At 43.5% G+C, this 16899-nt stretch overlaps 1 protein-coding gene and 2 long non-coding RNA genes across 5 annotated transcripts in view; 1 reads left to right on the top strand and 2 right to left on the bottom strand.

The window, feature by feature from the left end:
* Positions 1-11473, bottom strand: part of MAP1A (microtubule associated protein 1A) — a 39900-nt gene extending 28427 nt beyond the window's left edge. Inside the window, exons 1-3 of one of the 3 annotated variants that reach the window (XM_085070087.1) lie at positions 11316-11466; positions 6497-6556; positions 6212-6313 (exon numbers count right to left, since the gene is read on the bottom strand). In XM_085070087.1, coding sequence (XP_084926213.1) covers positions 6212-6313; positions 6497-6556; positions 11316-11451 — 298 coding nt within the window. In that variant the 5' untranslated portion in view covers positions 11452-11466. Of the gene's footprint in view, positions 1-6211; positions 6314-6496; positions 6610-11315 lie in introns of all 3 variants that reach the window. The other 2 variants (XM_085070089.1, XM_085070088.1) reach the window with 2 other exon arrangements.
* Positions 11474-12165: 692 nt separating this feature from the next.
* LOC146432459 (uncharacterized) lies at positions 12166-13969 on the bottom strand. The gene is made up of 3 exons (XR_014854202.1): positions 13438-13969; positions 12422-12512; positions 12166-12289 (listed from the first exon to the last, which is right to left on the bottom strand). It is a non-coding gene; the product is annotated as an uncharacterized LOC146432459 (long non-coding RNA).
* On the top strand, positions 12508-14797 carry LOC146432458 (uncharacterized). Its single transcript, XR_014854201.1, has 3 exons — positions 12508-12723; positions 13959-14096; positions 14660-14797. It is a non-coding gene; the product is annotated as an uncharacterized LOC146432458 (long non-coding RNA).
* Positions 14798-16899: the final 2102 nt, after the last annotated feature.

Raw genomic sequence — 16899 nt, 5'->3', positions numbered from 1 at the left:
TCTCTGAATCAGACAGTAACCTGTTGTAAAAGGTACCAGCTGCCCCAAAAATCGTTGGACTACTGGGACCCTGCTGTTTTAACTCTGTCTCCAAGGCCTGAACAGGGGCACAACTAAGGCTGCTAACACCCTTATGGCGAAGAGCGTCAGTCCAGAGGCACCAATTCAGCAGATGCCCTGCCAGTTATTCAGGTAGCAGATGCCACGATGCTCTACAGACAGGGAGCTGGTGGAACAGCTCTGACAGAAATCACAGCAGGATCCTAGGAGAGAGGCAACAGGCAGTGGCAACAATGCAGATGTTGCAAATGGCAGGCAGGAGCTAAGCCTGGCAGAGAAACCTAAAGGAAGGCTGGGAAGAGTAGGATTTAGAATTAGCAGTGGCACAAGTAAAATTGCCAAGACAACATACGTTTGAGAAGGCTGACAACTCTGTGGATATAATTCCATGTTTACATGGCTGTGACATTGACTGGAGATGACTTGCTTAAAAAGAGGTACGTTTTTTATTAACCCATCCCAGGGGTTAATAAAATCACCAGAGGTGCTTCTTTTTTGTGTAATATTTAGAATCAAAAACCAAGATGTTGACATGCAGACATTTTTATGTAAGCAATGCAAAACACCTCTGACACATTTTGTGAGGCTGCAGAATCCATAACCTGTCAGATTCAGGCAGATTTAACAGGCAGTGTTTGGAGGCTTCTCTCACAATGAATCCAGTTTTGAAGACAAGCTAAAAATTCTAGGAAAAACTAACAGTGACAGAATCTGGTTTCTACTACATGCAAAGAAACCACAGAAATAACCATATGCTATGATTACAGAATATGCCTAAAAATTGCTGTTTCAGGCATATTTTAAATTTAAAGAGATAAAATCTTAGTCCCTCCAAACTAGTGCTAGTAAATTGTGTGCATGTTTGGGATGTCATGATTACTATACACTGTTCTGCTTATAAGATCTGCTTAGTCAAGAAAAAATGAGAAATACGTATATGTTTTTTAGACACGGATCAAACAGGACATCCATTTCAGGCACTATTCCCTCCTGGGTTTAATCGCTCCTATATGATAAGATCAGCACTGCAGCACATGATTTACTGCAAAGATCTAGCTCAGATAAAACCAGAGAGAGAAAACAAACAGGGTGTGGGGGTGTGGTGAGGGGAGGAAGGGAAATCAATAACCACTTTGAATTATTCATTCTCATGAAACAGGAATAAAAATGCAAGCAAATCCCATCTTTAGAACAGTGATCCCAGGAGAATTTTCTTTATAGAAAGAAAATTTTTACTGCAGGTTTTTCTACAGAAACATTAGTACTCACTGAAATTTCAGAGGCAAAGAAGCAGGATTGGGTTAAACCCAAACCATTCACTTACCTGAAGGCACAGAACATTGTGAATAGTCATTGCCAATTTCCACAATAGTTACTGTCAAAGTGAATGCAGACAAAATCCAGAATCAAAAACCGAGGTTTGAAGGGGCCTCAAAAGATCATCTGGTTCAACTTCACAGGAAAAGATACATAGATTATACCATCTAGTACGTTGTCCAATTACAACTTGAAAATGTCCAGTGATGGGACTCTCCCATGTCCCTGGGAGGTTTTTCCTGTGACTGATATTTCTCACAGTAAAAAAAAAAAAAAAAAAATTCTTACCTGACTTGAATACTCTCCCACTGCAACTTGCACTCATTGCCCCTTGTGAAGGGAAAGCCTCCATCCTCTTTGTAGCTGCCTATATGTCCCAGAAAGGCAGTAAAACCAGCTTCTTCTCCTAGTCCCAAAAAAGTCTTCTAGGAGTGCTCATCCAAAAGACAGCTGTCTTCAGGAACTGTAATGTAACTTTGCCACATTCTCAGGGAGCTGTGGCAGATATATCTGTATCCTCAATTGGCACAAAGTGTGAAACAAAGGCATCAGTAGGATGTGAAGAATGAGCGTTAGGTTGAATATGAAAGGCTTCAGAGCCTGAAGGCCATCTGCTGACAAGGCAGCTAGTTATTCAACTGTTACTGATGGCTTTCAGAATAAAACATTACATTTGCAATGGAAAATGCAAGCTAATACTTGAAAGTGTTTAATATTTCTCATAATCCTTTTACAGAGGCAAGAAAAGTCTATCATCAGTGTTCCATTATTTCACGACTTTGTTCCATCAACTTCAACCTGCATGGTGTTTTTAATAGCTTGATTTTCAATTATGTCATTAGTTATTTCTAAAAAGTTTTTTGAAGGCCAGCACAAAGTACAACTTGAGAGAAAAGATCACTGGGATGGTTGTTGAGGTATTTAAAACCCCTAGTCAGACTGAAAGCAGCTGCTAATATTCATGGAGTTAACTGTTTTCAGAAAAAGTGGTTTTCTCTGAACATTAAAATCAACAGATATCAGAAAGCATACTTCCCTTGTGCTGAGAAGAGATTCTTTTGAGCATTTCACCTCACACCATGTCACGTTTTATTTGAGAAGACATTCCCTCTTGGTTGTGAAGAACAATTAACTTCCAGTGCAAGGGGACACTGCCCATCATCTTAAACTACTGTGGCAGCCAGCAGAAACTGAGAGTTGTGCAGAAATACACCTGGGGCTGCCCTTACCATACAGGAGGCCACACTTCTGTTCATTTTTTTTTTCTCCTCACATCACCCTCTGCTTCCTTCAGACCATTTACTAGTTTCATAATTGTCCAAATACATCCACACTTGATTTCTTGCTGTCCCTCCCATCCATAACCTGTGAACTATCCTATGAGATTATCCCTACAGGAAGGACCATGTCCAGTCTGCAGTACTCAGAGGACAGCCAGCAAGTCAGTGTAGGGAAAAAGAAACTCAAAACCCCAACAAATCAACTTCCATAAGATGCATTCAGTCTCACTTCACCATTACAAACTCCGCCCTCAGCTTTTCTCCTCTTGATACTGCATGTGAGACTAATTTGTTCCTCATGATCTTTAAGCAGACTAAAAGCATGCTTGGGATAACTGTGCCATCTCTGTTCCCACGGAACACTGCAGTTACATTTTAATTTCTGCTGCAAACACTATGCATTAACATCCTACAAATACGGTTTGGAAATAACTATTGTAACTGAGTGAGAAATTGCAAAAAGGGGTCTTGGAATATTCTGGTAGGTAGACTGCTTTACTTTGTCATATTGTATTACTAGTCTCCATCTTTTGTTTCTTGCCAGTGGTATCAAACATTTACTGGTTGCTACAAGTCTGTCAAGTGAGAAACCTTCTGCATTAAACAGAAAGTCAAAGAACTGCTCTGGCTTTATGGTAACTGGTGTGCTCCAGCTGACTTCTCCCTAATCACAGACGCAAACATCAGCCTTTAAGGGAATAATATTCTCCGATTAATGCACATCTGAAAAGAATAGTTTTGTCCTTCAGAGACCCTACTCAGCATACCAGTGTGGAGGTATATGTCCCCTACACAAGCCAAACTGGGATCTTTCAAGTAGTATGGAATCAAAACAACATTAGCTGGAAGGGATTTCAGAAGATCTCTAGTACAGCCTTCTGCTTAGAGGAGCTAACACCAAGCTATGAATACTAAGAGGAAAATCAGTTGCAGTAGGAACAAGAGGGTAAAGTGTAGAGCTGAACAACAATAAAAAAGTTCTTGTTTAATGTATGTTCATCTGGAGAATAGTGATGAACACACCTTCACGGGCCTGTTACAGAATATACAGCAAAAAATTTGCAGCAAGTTGCAGCAAAAGCTAAATATATATATGTTCCTTACCATGAAAGTAGTCAGTAAAGAATAGTTGCTCAAGCAGAAACTGCAAAGCTAAAAGAGCATTTGAAACCGCAGCTATATTCCAAAGGGTATTATCTGATGGTATGTATGGATTGCAGACAAGACTGTTCCTGGTTTACATTTAGAGCTTCATCTAGATTGTATTATCAGTTGTGACCTGAAATTTCTCTTGTAGGAGTCTTTCCCACTTCCTCCCCACAGACTATGCCATAACCATCGTTTACTGCTGTCACTGAGAGAAACCTCTCTGTATGTGAGATCTACCACCATCAAGTGAATCCTGGGATTATAGCAAAACTCCTCAATTTAAGCCTTTCAGCATTCAAGATACATCTCCTGCACAATCTACAGACTGCCATAATTTTCCAGTCCCATACAGCTGCTTAACACATCTTAAATTGTAGCCATTATTCTCACACACACTCCTTTTGCCTCTGACAGATCATCTTGCTGCATTTCAAGATCCATGCTTACCAAATAAACATGGATCCACACAGGAAATGTTCAAGTACCTAACGAGGCAAACCTGTTCTCTAGACCACAACAATCCCAAAGCCTTTGCCTGGCGGTTCTGACCTTAAGTGCTGCCAGGGAGATTTATTAGAGAAATATGTGCCAGATGTAGATATTTGCCACTAACCAAGTAGCCCCTATAGTAACACCTGTGGTCCGAAGACCTGTCCATGTCTGCTAGATCCCCCAGCCAGAACCTCTCACATTTCTACTGCTAAGCACATCAGAAGCAGGAGCTGCTGAGAGGCAGCTATGCTTTTCCATTCCCAAAAAATGTTCTCGAGCAAAGAGATACTGTGCAGAGCTAGCTGGAATGTATAGTCCCACAGGAAACTCTGCAGGTGTGTAAAGATGGCTCTGAGGAAGAGTGGCAGCATGACTAATACCGTGTTAAGTTGCAAGCCTTCAGCTCAGGACCAAGTCTCTACGGACAGTTTATATCAGAACTTCTGTTTATCCATCTTTCTGTCAGTAAATTCTGCATACCAAAGCCTGGACCCTAATTCTGGGGCCTATAGGCTTGCCTTAAACAGACTTGATAGACTTGGATTCCCCAAACATTTTTTCCTGGTAGACTAAATCACTCATGAATATGTTTGCTGATCTCTTTGAAGAACTACAAGACATTTGAAAAGCAGAACTTCTGTTTGCAGAACCAATGGTGACTATTCCCAGATAGACACTAATCCTGCCTTTTATTGTAATTGCTGCTGTTTTGCTCAATAGGCCTGACAGTTGGTTAACAGACTTGCAATTCCCCAGGTCTATCACAGAAACCTCTTCATAGACTGCTAACACATTCATCATCCTTTGCTCCCCATGAACCAAGCTAGGGCACATTCATAACCCCTTGCTCCTCAGGGACCACTCTAAGGAAGTGAGTGGGATACATTTTGTTAACATTAATCCAGATATTTCAACTCTGACTTAGAAGAATTCTTGGGAAAATGTTATACTCCTGCTAACTTACTAGTGCTGTAGTCTATTTATAATATAGGGCCTGTTACAGATGCTTCAAATTGAGACAAATCTGCTGAGTGTTTCAAACTGTATGTTTCATAGACATTATTGTAATCCTATAAGTGTATACACATGCACACACTGTCTTGCAAGGAGGGAGAATTTCCATCCCCATGTTAAAAAGTCACAGAGAAGGTGAGACCTCTCAGTCAGTGAGAAGAGTCCAGGTACTTTCTTTCACAGCTGTCCTTTAGGAGAATAGCTTCCCCAACTGGAAAAATACATTCAGAAACTTTGACAAGAGTGCAAAACATACAATGAGCTATAAGATGGCCTTACATAAACCAGGTTTTGCAACACTGTCATCTGTGCTTATTATAGTAACTTAACATACATTACATAAAAGTATTATAAACAGAGTTCAAGCTTTTCACAAGCTAAGCAAGCACAATTTCTAATGGTTAATGTCATTTTTATAATGGTCCTATTAATCGTTCTCAGGAAAGGGAGCTAGGCCTTCAAAAAGAGGAATCCAAAAAGTCATTTGGCCATTCTTACTCACTACTTGCAACACGTTTTGTGCGTATAAAAGCACATTTTAAAACCCAACAAGAAGAGATAGATAAGAAATAGCTTACAAAGCAAACTATATCGTGCCACCTGAATAAAACACAGAAGATAGACAGTTAAATTCCAATTTCTAACTAGTTTAATAGGTTTTAAAACAGCACATATTTGTATTCAACTCTATTCTCAGTAATAAGATATGTAATTTTAAGGTAAATTCATTGCATCCAATATATTGTTAAGATTGTTTTTCTTCAGCATTCAGTGGAATCCTGGGAAAATAAGTCACTAACTGAATCACAATCAGCTTTATTCTTTGTTGTTGGTTTGGGGTTTTTTTCCAGACCTAAAATAAGAGTTAAAAGTTAATGTATATGAACCAAAAAGCTGACCTTTGACTTCAGAAGAAAACTGAGCCAGATGTCGGGTTACAAAGAGCCGCAGTTGCTGATTCAGATCACAGTACAGAGTATTAATGTTCCAGGAACGGATTCCTGTTTTAAAAAAAAAAAAAGAAAGAAAAAAAAAAAGTGAGCTGTCATTGTCATTATATCTACTCCAGAAAGAGAAGTGGAGAAAAAGAAAGGAGCAGGACACACAAGGACCAGAGATGCTCTTCTAGATGAGCATACTTAAGATGGAGAAAGTCTTCAGAAGCAGATGAGCACGACTCTTACCTTCCATAAAATATTTCTTCCTGAAGGACATGCAGTGAGCAAGTCTCCATTCAACTTGGACTTCATGCAAGGGAAACCAACAAGAGATGAGGCCAAATGAATTACACTACTGCCTAATCAAACAAATACATTATGTTAGTTTTACATCTGCACTCTCCAGCACTGGTCACTAGTAAAGATGGGCTACTGTGTGGTTATGCTACTGAGCAGCTCAGAGACATCAGCTTCTTTGCTCTTTCTTTCTTGGAGGATGCCTATGCATCCTCCAAGTCACAAAAGCTCCCCACTCCTCCAACTCACTTTGCCTAATCACTCCTTCAAAGACCCTGATCTCATTGAGACCATTTGAGTCTGTTCTTTAATCGATACAATCTTTGCAAGTTAATCACCTTCATATCACAGCAGGAAGCTGCTTCTGCTCCCAGAGTAAGTGGCACGAAGCCATACTGGGGAAGTCACCTTCACACCTCAGTGTGAGCAGGTGTACATTCTGGAGGACACCAAACACTACAGATCACAGATCTTCACATCCCAGTAAGCAGCAGCCTTACCTAGATGGTGTGACTCTACACTGTGCCATAATGAACAAAACCAGGATATTACCATGAATCCCTACTCCAGCATCTGGTGCTGATGCCTGCTGAAGTTCAGACATTGAAGACCAATACCACAGACTTCTAAGAATAACTGATACAAGAATTTCAGCCCCAGTATTTATTAATAGAATCCTCACTGAGAGTTCTTTCACTGAGAGTTCATTTTATCTCTCTTGCATAAAATACAAAGCTTTATTGCCTCTATTATCTGCTTTCTTTCAAGGGAAGCATGTTAATTTTCCATGGATATATCATTCCCATTTACTACAGTTCTAGTTCTCCATGTTGTACAACAGCTTTTGCTGGCCACTGGTGGGAGAGGATCCTTAAGGATACATGGTCCTGCTTTCTACACATACCAAGACACAGTAATCATTGTATCACACAGGCCAGTAGTCTCAAGGCCTGTAGAATCTACAGCAGCTAAAATGCGTGTGTGCTTGGTTTCTTTTTCTGGTAACAGCTCACACAGTAGAGTAATAAAGCTCATTTTTCAGCTGACAGTCTGCACTTCAGACTGCACAAAAAATGCTTAGTAAATAATCTGAACTTCAGGGGAGAAATGAAAAGAAATAATGAAACAATGAAAAGAGGAAAAGGGGAAAAGGGGAAAAAAAGGGCAAAGGGGGAAAAAAAGGGCAAAGGGGGAAAAAAAGGGCAAAGGGGGAAAAAAAGGGCAAAGGGGGAAAAAAGGGCAAAGGGGGAAAAAAGGGCAAAGGGGGAAAAAAAGGGCAAAGGGGGAAAAAAGGCAAAGGGGGGAAAAAGGCAAAGGGGGAAAAAAGGGCAAAGGGGGAAAAAAAGGGCAAAGGGGGAAAAAAGGGCAAAGGGGGGAAAAAAAGGGCAAAGGGGGAAAAAAAGGGCAAAGGGGGGAAAAAAGGGCAAAGGGGGGAAAAAAGGGCAAAGGGGGAAAAAAAGGGCAAAGGGGGAAAAAAAGGGCAAAGGGGGAAAAAGGGGGGAAAAGGGGGGAAAAGGGGGGAAAAGAGGGGAAAAGAGAACTTACCAGCACAGCGCCTTTCAATTCGAACATCGGATACAAACAAATGAAACCGAAAATGTAATAAAAAGACATGGAGTAAGAAAATGGACAAAATGTTTTCCTAGGCTACACTCCAAGAGAGCACAATTTCTTAAACAAATATCCAGTATAAGAGCACCTTAATGCAGTACTTATGAGCATTAAAACCTGGACAGGAACAAGGTGGCACTCTGCAGGGCAAATCCTGCTGACTAGCTGCTGTGTCATGGTCACCGTGTCCTACTGCAGCAATAAGTGCTATTTGAGGTACTGCTACATCCTCTAGAATGCAGGAAGAATACATGCTCTTTCAGAGCAAGGAAAGGGAAGAGTAAAATTATCTCACTCGTTCTCATACTTGCAACAATCTATAGTCAACATTTTTCCCTACAGGTACTCTGAGTTTACTTCTAATCTCTCCCAGTTTATCACAATTCCTATTTATCACTCTATGACACAGGAGCCAGAACATTGTCCTTGCTGATTAAAATCCTCTACCATTAGAATGCAGACTATACCTCAGTAAGGGCTTCTAAACATTCAAGCTCTTTGCACATAAAAAGCCTAGGTAAGGGACCATGTGACTCATCAGTTTTCCATCTCATTCCTTATGCCCTTGTGAATGTTTTGTTTCCTGCTGAGGTAATTGGCTGAAAAGATTTGGCATTTCTCCCCAAAACCAGACCTAGTCTTCCAGATATTGTTTCAAAATTGGACAAAAGTCACACAGGAACAGAAGAATAAGACTAGTATTTATTAGACAGCATTTTGGAAAAATGTTGTTCAAATATCCCACAGATTCACAATGTCACTGCCTACAAAGCTCTGCACCTGGAAATGGGCAGGTTCCCATAATGTCCTGTAGCCACTATTGCATTCCTCTGAACGAAGGTATAGAAAGAAGTGTGGAAAAACATAATTTTTATATCAGTCAGGGCAAGAGATCTATTAACTGAAAAAGAATATTTTGTTATTTCTTGTTTGGTTGGGGGTTTTTTGTGTTTTGGGGTTTTCTTTTGTTTGTGGTGGGGTTTTTTTTTGTGCAGACTGGGTGCCACAGCCAACAGAACAGATGCAAAACAAACCTTAGCTTTTTCATCCTTTGTATTCACTGCTCAGCAGCCTGTTCTACCCTCACATAACTCTCATGTGAGCTCTCTCCAGCAGCTAACACTTAAGTGGGAATCATCATTTCTACATTTCTTGAACTCCCTGAATCAAGAGTACAGCTGCCTACAACATCTTAATATGCTGACTATTGACAGATCTCAAGACTACTGTCATTTTAACTATTCTCATTTTTCATAAGTATCTTCCAGTTTGCACATCTTGGCCCATTTTAAGAAGAGGTCATTCTCCCATTTCGTAGTGGGGAAAACACTAACTTACTGGAAGTCCTTCTTCGTGTAAGTGAAAAAGGAAAGACTGAAATCCAGGTTTCTGACTCCCTGAGCAATTCACTTCCACTGTCAGTAACTCACTAATACCACTGAAATGGGTCCCTCTCATGCAAATGATATAAGTGTTTACATTTGGCAGAATTTCAGCAGGTTTCTAGTCAGAAGGCCAACTGTAGAACTTATTTCTACTGTGGCAGTTACAATTTATGTTGCAAAAAGCATGTTTTTCCTCTCCACTGGGAATTCCCAGGTTACTGACATATGACTGCAGAATCAGAGTGAAATTCATTAGTTCACAGTCTGATCTGTCACTATTTCAAAGATTCAGAGAATGGATAAGGATGTAGGTTGGCACACTAGTTCATTGAAGTGCCAAGTGAAGATGATCACCCTGGTGTGCAGGAAGCAGGAGTGACCCCTTCAAAGAAGGTCTTTCAGAGGCCAGATGGTCATAATCAGATCTACCCCCGCTGACTAAACCCATGTCTTGGAAAAGGGAATGAAACAATCCTAGTGAAGAAGCTGGTAAGTGGCCTGCCAGCAGAGATAACTGGAAAAGATGCTGAAATTAAGAAATTGGGCAATATTTGACATTTTTACACCCACCCATGTCTTAAATTGCACTATCCATCTGTTCTTCAGTACTGCTGATGTTGAGAAGAAAACAGTCACAGAATTATCTCTGAATAACATGGTGTGGCCAATAGTTATGACTGTCATCCCTGGCATATTTCAAACCCATTTACCTTGGAAATGGGGGGCTGAGGGAAGGAGTGAATGCAAAGTCAGAAGGCTGTTACTTTATTTCTCAAAGGTATAGTAACTGCTTATTAGAACAAGGAGTCCCTTAAGGTCCTGATCTAGCTGACCAGCTCTCCTTAGTCTTTTTGTCAGAAACTATCAGAAACTGCCACAAAGGAAGAGCTATCATCTCACCACCTCCTTCCCCCTTACTTTTAAACAACACTGCATCTAATATACAAATATTAATTCATTGCCAAGGCCTCTAGGTGTTACTAAAATATGGATAAAAATTAAATAAAAATAAAATAAAATAAAATTAAAATAAAAATAGAGGAGAAAAATTTTTATGCCAGCCCTATCCTGCATTGTGTCATTTCTGAAGCAGTTCACTGTGCGGCTTGTCCTCCCTCTGGCTCACGCAGTTGCTCTGTAGATAGGGAGACTATACCACAACAGACCAGACCCACCCCATTCACAGCTGTCCCTAGCACCGCAGTGAACAGTCCAGCAAGACAATTCCTCCAACAAGACAAAATTTTGCGGTAAAATGGAAATAAGATGTAATCTACCAACCCACTAATAAAATAAAGACTGAGGAGAAAGAGAACCATGACATGTCTTCAAGCTTTAAGACGTTCGAAAACTGCATGCCACTAATGGATATAAAGCAATGATCAGGGGAGAAATAAAACGGATGCCGCCTCGCGCCGCAGAGACCGGCCCCGCACTGCGCCGGGGACCCGAGCCCCGCCCGGCCTCACCCTCCGCCCGGGCCCCTACCGGGCCCCACGGCTTCGACCTCGGCCTCCGCGCCGCGTTCCCAACAGCGCCTCGACCCTTCCCGCAGCCACCGCCCGCGGGTCTCCGCCGCCGTCTCTCCGGGAGAAGTGGGACGAAGCCCTGCGGCGAGACGATGGTGCCGCAGAGCGGGGAGGGCACTGGCAGCTCCGCCTCGTCCCGGGCGGCGGCAGGGACGACGCGGCAGAGGCGCAGTCCCACGGCGCTCAGGGGCAGGGACCGCGCCCGTCTCGCCCCAGACCCTCCGCCACGACCCCACTTCTCACCGCGCTCCAGAGCGCCGCGCAGCGCCCCCCGCTCCGGCTCCGTCCCGATCTCCCCGATCACGGCGAGCAGCGCGTGCCGCCGGCCGCCCGGCGGCGCCGCCGTGTCCATAGCGACCGGGCCTGCCACTGTCTCCATGGCAACGCCGCGGCCGCTGCTGCAGCGCGCGGTCACTGGCGCGCGGCTCTTAAAGCGCCCTGAGCCCCTCCCTGATTGGTCGAGCTGGCACGTGGTCCTGCGCTACTGCGGGGAGAGGGTGCGGCCTGCACCTCAGGGCCCCGCCTCATCCCGCGAGCCACTACCGCCCTTGGACTGCGCGCCACTGCCGCGCCCATGGGCCCGCCCTCAGAGCTCTGCCCCAGCCCCGGCTTTCTCGCCCCGGCCCCGGCCCCGGCCCCGCCCCCGCCCCGTCCCGTGTCCCAGCACGGCCCGGCTGGAGCCGGCGCAGCCCCGGCTGCGGGCATCATGCTGCTCTCTGGGTCCGGACCGGCTGCACCCAGGCTACTGGCCCTAGGCAGGTCGTGCCGGGACGGCGGCTGGCGGGGAGCTCTCGCCGGCGCTGGGACGCGGGATCTTAGTCCCTTCCATCAGGATGGACAGAGCAGCACAGCGACCAGCTCGGATGCCCAAAACCGTGAGCGGGGCTCAGACCTTTGAAAGAACCATTCGGGAGCAAACAACAGACCTTTAAAAGAACAATTCGGGTGTTCGTTTAGTTCATAGTTTAGTTTAGAATTTAGTTATTTAGATATAGAACTCCACGGAGATTTTTAAATGCCTGGTTTTGAGTTGTTGCAATACCCACAATAAAGCCATGGAAGAGAGCAGTTCTAAAGACTCCAGCGCTTGGCAGTGTCATTCACCTTCCTTCTCTCTTCTCCATCTCTTGGCAGTTAGCAGGTGCCATCCTCGTGGTTCTTCTTTCTCTTCAATTAAAAGCAAGTGTAATGGCTCCAGTGATAAGTAATGGGATTTCCTGGATTCCAGATACCTGAGATACAAGAACAATCTGAATCTTGCTAGGTGCCAGTGCAAAGCTGATGAGAGCTGTCCATGGCTGTACTGGCAGGCCATGGTGTAGGCGGGAGTTCTTACTGTCTGGGCTGACCAGAGAGGCCCCAACTTTGGGCACAAGTCCTTGCTGCCGACAGTTCTGGCAAGGCACAGCTCCAAAGCAGTTTGATGCAGGTGGCCTTAAGCTGAGACAGAAGAGATCTGGATTAGATACTAGAAAAATTGTTTTCACAGTCAGAGTGGCCAGGCATTGGAACAGGTTGCCCAGGGAAGTCGTGCTGGTGCTGGGTGATGTGGTTGAGGAGTTACAGGTGGTAGTGCTGGGTGGATGGTTTGACTGGATGACCTTGCAGGTCTCTTCCAACCTTGGTGGTCCTGTGATTCTACGTGCAAAAGGTGAGCAATCCCCAAGTATAAGACTTATACATGCTGAACAAGGGACAACCACCAAAAAGTAGTTTCAGATAGAAAAATCTGAATCAGCAATAATGTGCAGCATTTCCTAAAAATGTGTCAGTTCTGCCCCTGCAGTCCACAGGATTTCCACAGGTGAGCTACAGTTTAGGAACCTGGTGGGCAGATGTCCTCTTTTGTTCTTTCATAACCCACCAAGACTGCAGTTGAAACCTCAGAAAGTTCAGATAGTCGACATTTTGGCAAGCAGTCAGGAAAAAAACAATCACAGAAAGGGAGGAAAATACAAAATTATTGTCTCTACAGCTGATGTTACTAGCTTATGCAGTTTTCTCAAATTAAGATCTTAAAAGGTGCTCTAGCTTTCAACAAATCAATTAGGAAATGATGCAATGTGTCTTTTTCAGATTAAATTGTGGTGACACCACTGGCTATGAGCTTTATGAAATAAATCTTGTAAACAGGGAGAATTAGTGTATCAAAAGAGTTTAATTTATTTCCATGTGTTGCACAGCAGCAGTAATTTAGTTTGGTTCAGAGGATTGCACTGAACAGGTAAATATGTGAATAAAGCAGTAAACATGCAAATAAATGCCAGCGTACACTAAATTCTATCATGAAAGTAGGATTGTAGATCACGGAGGGAAAACGTGACAACAAAACATGAAGATGAAAGATTTTCAGATATTTTCATACCAGCTGATAGAAGTACCTTCTGTTTTCAGGTAATTCAGTCTTAATACTTGCTGCTTATTTTTTACATGGTAGCTTTCCAGAGCTGCAGCCTTTCACTGCAGTGCAGAGATGCTCTTCCAGCTGGCTTTCTGCCAAGGAGAAATGAAACAGGAGACATGCAAACTGGAGTGAAAGCTTAAAAAGAATAGCCAAACACAGAGACTAGAAGCTCTGGGGAAGACTTTACAATTAAAACATGAACTCTGGTGATGTGATCCATTTGCATTCTTCTGCTGTACCATCAAGTCATTGAATGATGGTATTTCAGTTGCTTTCTAATGCGAGTTGGAGCTGTCTGTGGTCACAGTAGAATTGCAGTAGAAAAGGCTTGAGTCCTTATGTGTGTGCACTGCATGAGACAGTGAAATGAGGGATTTCCAGCCTACTAACTTCTTCCTTTTCCCTGTAAATTCACACTCTAGAACCATATAATAGACATGTATAGCAATTACGGTGTAAGCTTCTGCTTTCATGCTTTGCAGCAGTAGCTGGCACCCCCATGAAAATCAAAAGCTGACTGGGCTGAATGCAGATATTAGATGTCCTGACAAACATCACAGAAGGCGAATGGAAAAAGCAGACTAAAGAATTACCTCATCCTGAAGGACAGCGAGTCACAGGTAAATGACCTTAACAAAACTTGATTTAGAAAGTAGGATCAAAACTGTATAAAAAGGATTTTCATAATATCATGGGAAGAACAATCTACACTATTTTGATTCCTCGGTCCTTTAGCCTGGAATGATTACTTCCTGTCCTTCCCAGCTAAAAATTTCCAAATGAATCAAAGTACTTCAGGGAATTGGAGACCTGTGGCAGTACCCAAATGGGGATAATGCCTTTGACAGTGGTGAAATATAGTATCATTTTGGCTGTGACATTTCTAAGAAGCAGAGAAAAATAGGTGAGTGCCTAAAGAGCCTTTGTTCAGGCCTTAGTCTCTCCTGTGGTTAACACAGTCATCCCTATGAGGAACAGAAGAACACAGCATTGATAATGCTTTTATGTACAAATGGAGCCTAATGGTCATTTATGCTGACACTTCCAGGATGTATTGTAAGATAGAGAAACAGAGGGCTAAGGCTCTGTAGTTTGACCAAACCACATGTATTTTTGCTTTTATTTAACCCTATGGGTGACTTATCAGAGTAATACTCCTATTCTTCCCATTTTTGTCTTACAGAACGTGTGGCAAGATACCGTCTCCTGTGCAATTTGGAAAAACTGCAGCTCTGATCAAAGCTAGAATATAAGGGCCAATGAAATTATCAGATATATTCACTGTGTCAAGTGACACAGAGCTTTGGAATTAAAAAATATGTTTATCAGACTTTGAAAGGTACTAATTCATACTTTTATGGCAATTCTTCTTTGAAGCTGAGGTGATTTTTCATCAATTAAATATTAAATACAAACTGTCCAGAATCCATACCTCCTTGTTTCATCTTTCCACATTACTAAAAACAATCAAAGTAATATAGCTGAAACGGTCAGGCAAAGCACAAAATACAGGTACAAAAAATCGAACATTACTAAGATTTTTTTGCAGACTAAACTGTGTAGGTTGCCACCAGCCTTACTGAGCAGTGCAAAGAACCGATAATGCCACACTTTCCACCATAATTGTGCATGTCTTTCATAGCTTCTCCCGGTCAGTAAAACCATGCAGTGATTTCAACATTTCTCTAGAAAAAGGTGCAGAGAAACTACATGATCCCGGCTTGTAGTGATATAGTTTAATTGTAGTATTTCATAGTGCATTTTGTGCTATTGAATAGATTGCTAGTGTTCAGAGGAAGTGACATGCAAGTAAAGCAAACGCTTGAGCAGTTAATTTGGTCTGGCAATCATGGCCCCGTCCGGCATGATCGAATATCTGACCTTTCTTGTTGTGGCATTCATACGTTGAACACTTTCGTGTGGTCAGTCTTCGACGAGTTAAGGACGTACATGCCACGCGTTACCGGTAAGAACCTTTGCTTGAGGGACTGCGCGCGCGCCAGGGGCGGTGCGGAGGGCTGGCGGGATCAGCCGGAGGCGCCCGCCTGATGTCAGCGGCCGGCCTTGCTCCCCGGGCCGGTCCAGCTAAAGCGAGTATGTCGGGCGGGGCCGGCCCGGCCCGGCCCGGCCTGGGCCCCCGCCGTCTTCGCTGTGTGAGTCCGCTTTCTCCGCGGGACGCCGTCGGGCCCGCAGGGAGAGCGGGGCAGCCCCGCAGCGGGGCCCGGGGGCGCTGGGGCGCCGCAGGCTCTGTCTGGGTAGCCCTTGCTGCGGCAGCTCGGGGGACAGCGGGTCCGCGGCCGCTGCGCTCGGGGCACCCCGGCGGGGCGCGACGTTCAGAGGAGCGCCGCGCCGTGACCGGCGCAGTCCTGGAGCGAATGCAGAGGGCGGCGGTCGCTTCAACGCCACACGGGGACTTGGGTGTTGTACCGACGGCTCACGGTGACTCGCGCCGGTAGCACGCCGGGCCCCTGGGCTCACGGCCCCCGAGAGCAGTGAATGCCAGGCAGTATTTGTTCTTAAAGCCATGGCGCAGAGGATAGTGCATATAGAAATTGGGCAGGTAGTTTTTAGATGCATTTGCATCTTAGTAATTGTAATACACATCACAAAACTCAAACCTAATTTTCCGAAGACAAGTAGTATCCTTACTCTCCTAGCAAGTTTAGCTATCTTGTTGGGTATCTTAGTTTGTTGTAACTAATTCCATTTGAAATCAGGATCTGTAATTTGGTCCTTTTGCTAGGAATACTGTCCCGTTTTGAAGATGGGGTTTGGGACTGTACTGAGACATGGAGAACCAAATTCAGAGTGCAAGAAATGGGAATGAGTACTAGCAGTCCTGCTTCTCAATTTCCGTAGTTAGTGGTCTGCATTGGAAAGGAGTATTTGGACAAAAATAAACTATAATGTCAGCCAGCTATTGCAAATTCTGTAAGATACAAGAAATTTGGAAAAATCCTCCAAATACAAAAAAAACAGACAGCCACCATACCTTCATTCATTGAAAGTCTGGTGTTGGGCATGTTTTGTTTGAAGCGAAAGGAAGCGAAGATTCATTTTGCACTTTTATTCTTTTTCAGACAAAGGCGGCTGTGTTCTGTCCTTTGTAGTTTATGTTAAGACGCAGAAAAAAGGCAATCTGCCAGCTTAAGAGAAATATTTAAATGAAGATATGTATATTATAAAGAAAGCAGGGTGTTTCTTGTCATAGCATAATAAACCTGGAAAAAGTCAGATTACAAATTTAACACAAAAAATGGGCAGTCACCTTTAAAACACATACAGATTTGGCATTTACAAATTTGACCTCCTGGACTGAGCTCTCAATTTTGTCCTACTCTGGTTCATGTGAAAGAGCTGAATAGAGAAAAAAAAAAAAAAAGGCCAAGACTGGAAGGAGATTCTAGAGACAATCTAGTCCAA

The sequence above is a fragment of the Lichenostomus cassidix genome, chromosome 10, assembly GCF_008360975.1.
Source record: "Lichenostomus cassidix isolate B80296 chromosome 10, HeHo_3.0, whole genome shotgun sequence".
Taxonomy (NCBI): domain Eukaryota; kingdom Metazoa; phylum Chordata; class Aves; order Passeriformes; family Meliphagidae; genus Lichenostomus; species Lichenostomus cassidix.
Note: the sequence above shows the minus strand (reverse complement) of the source record. Positions and strands in the feature narration are given on the sequence as shown.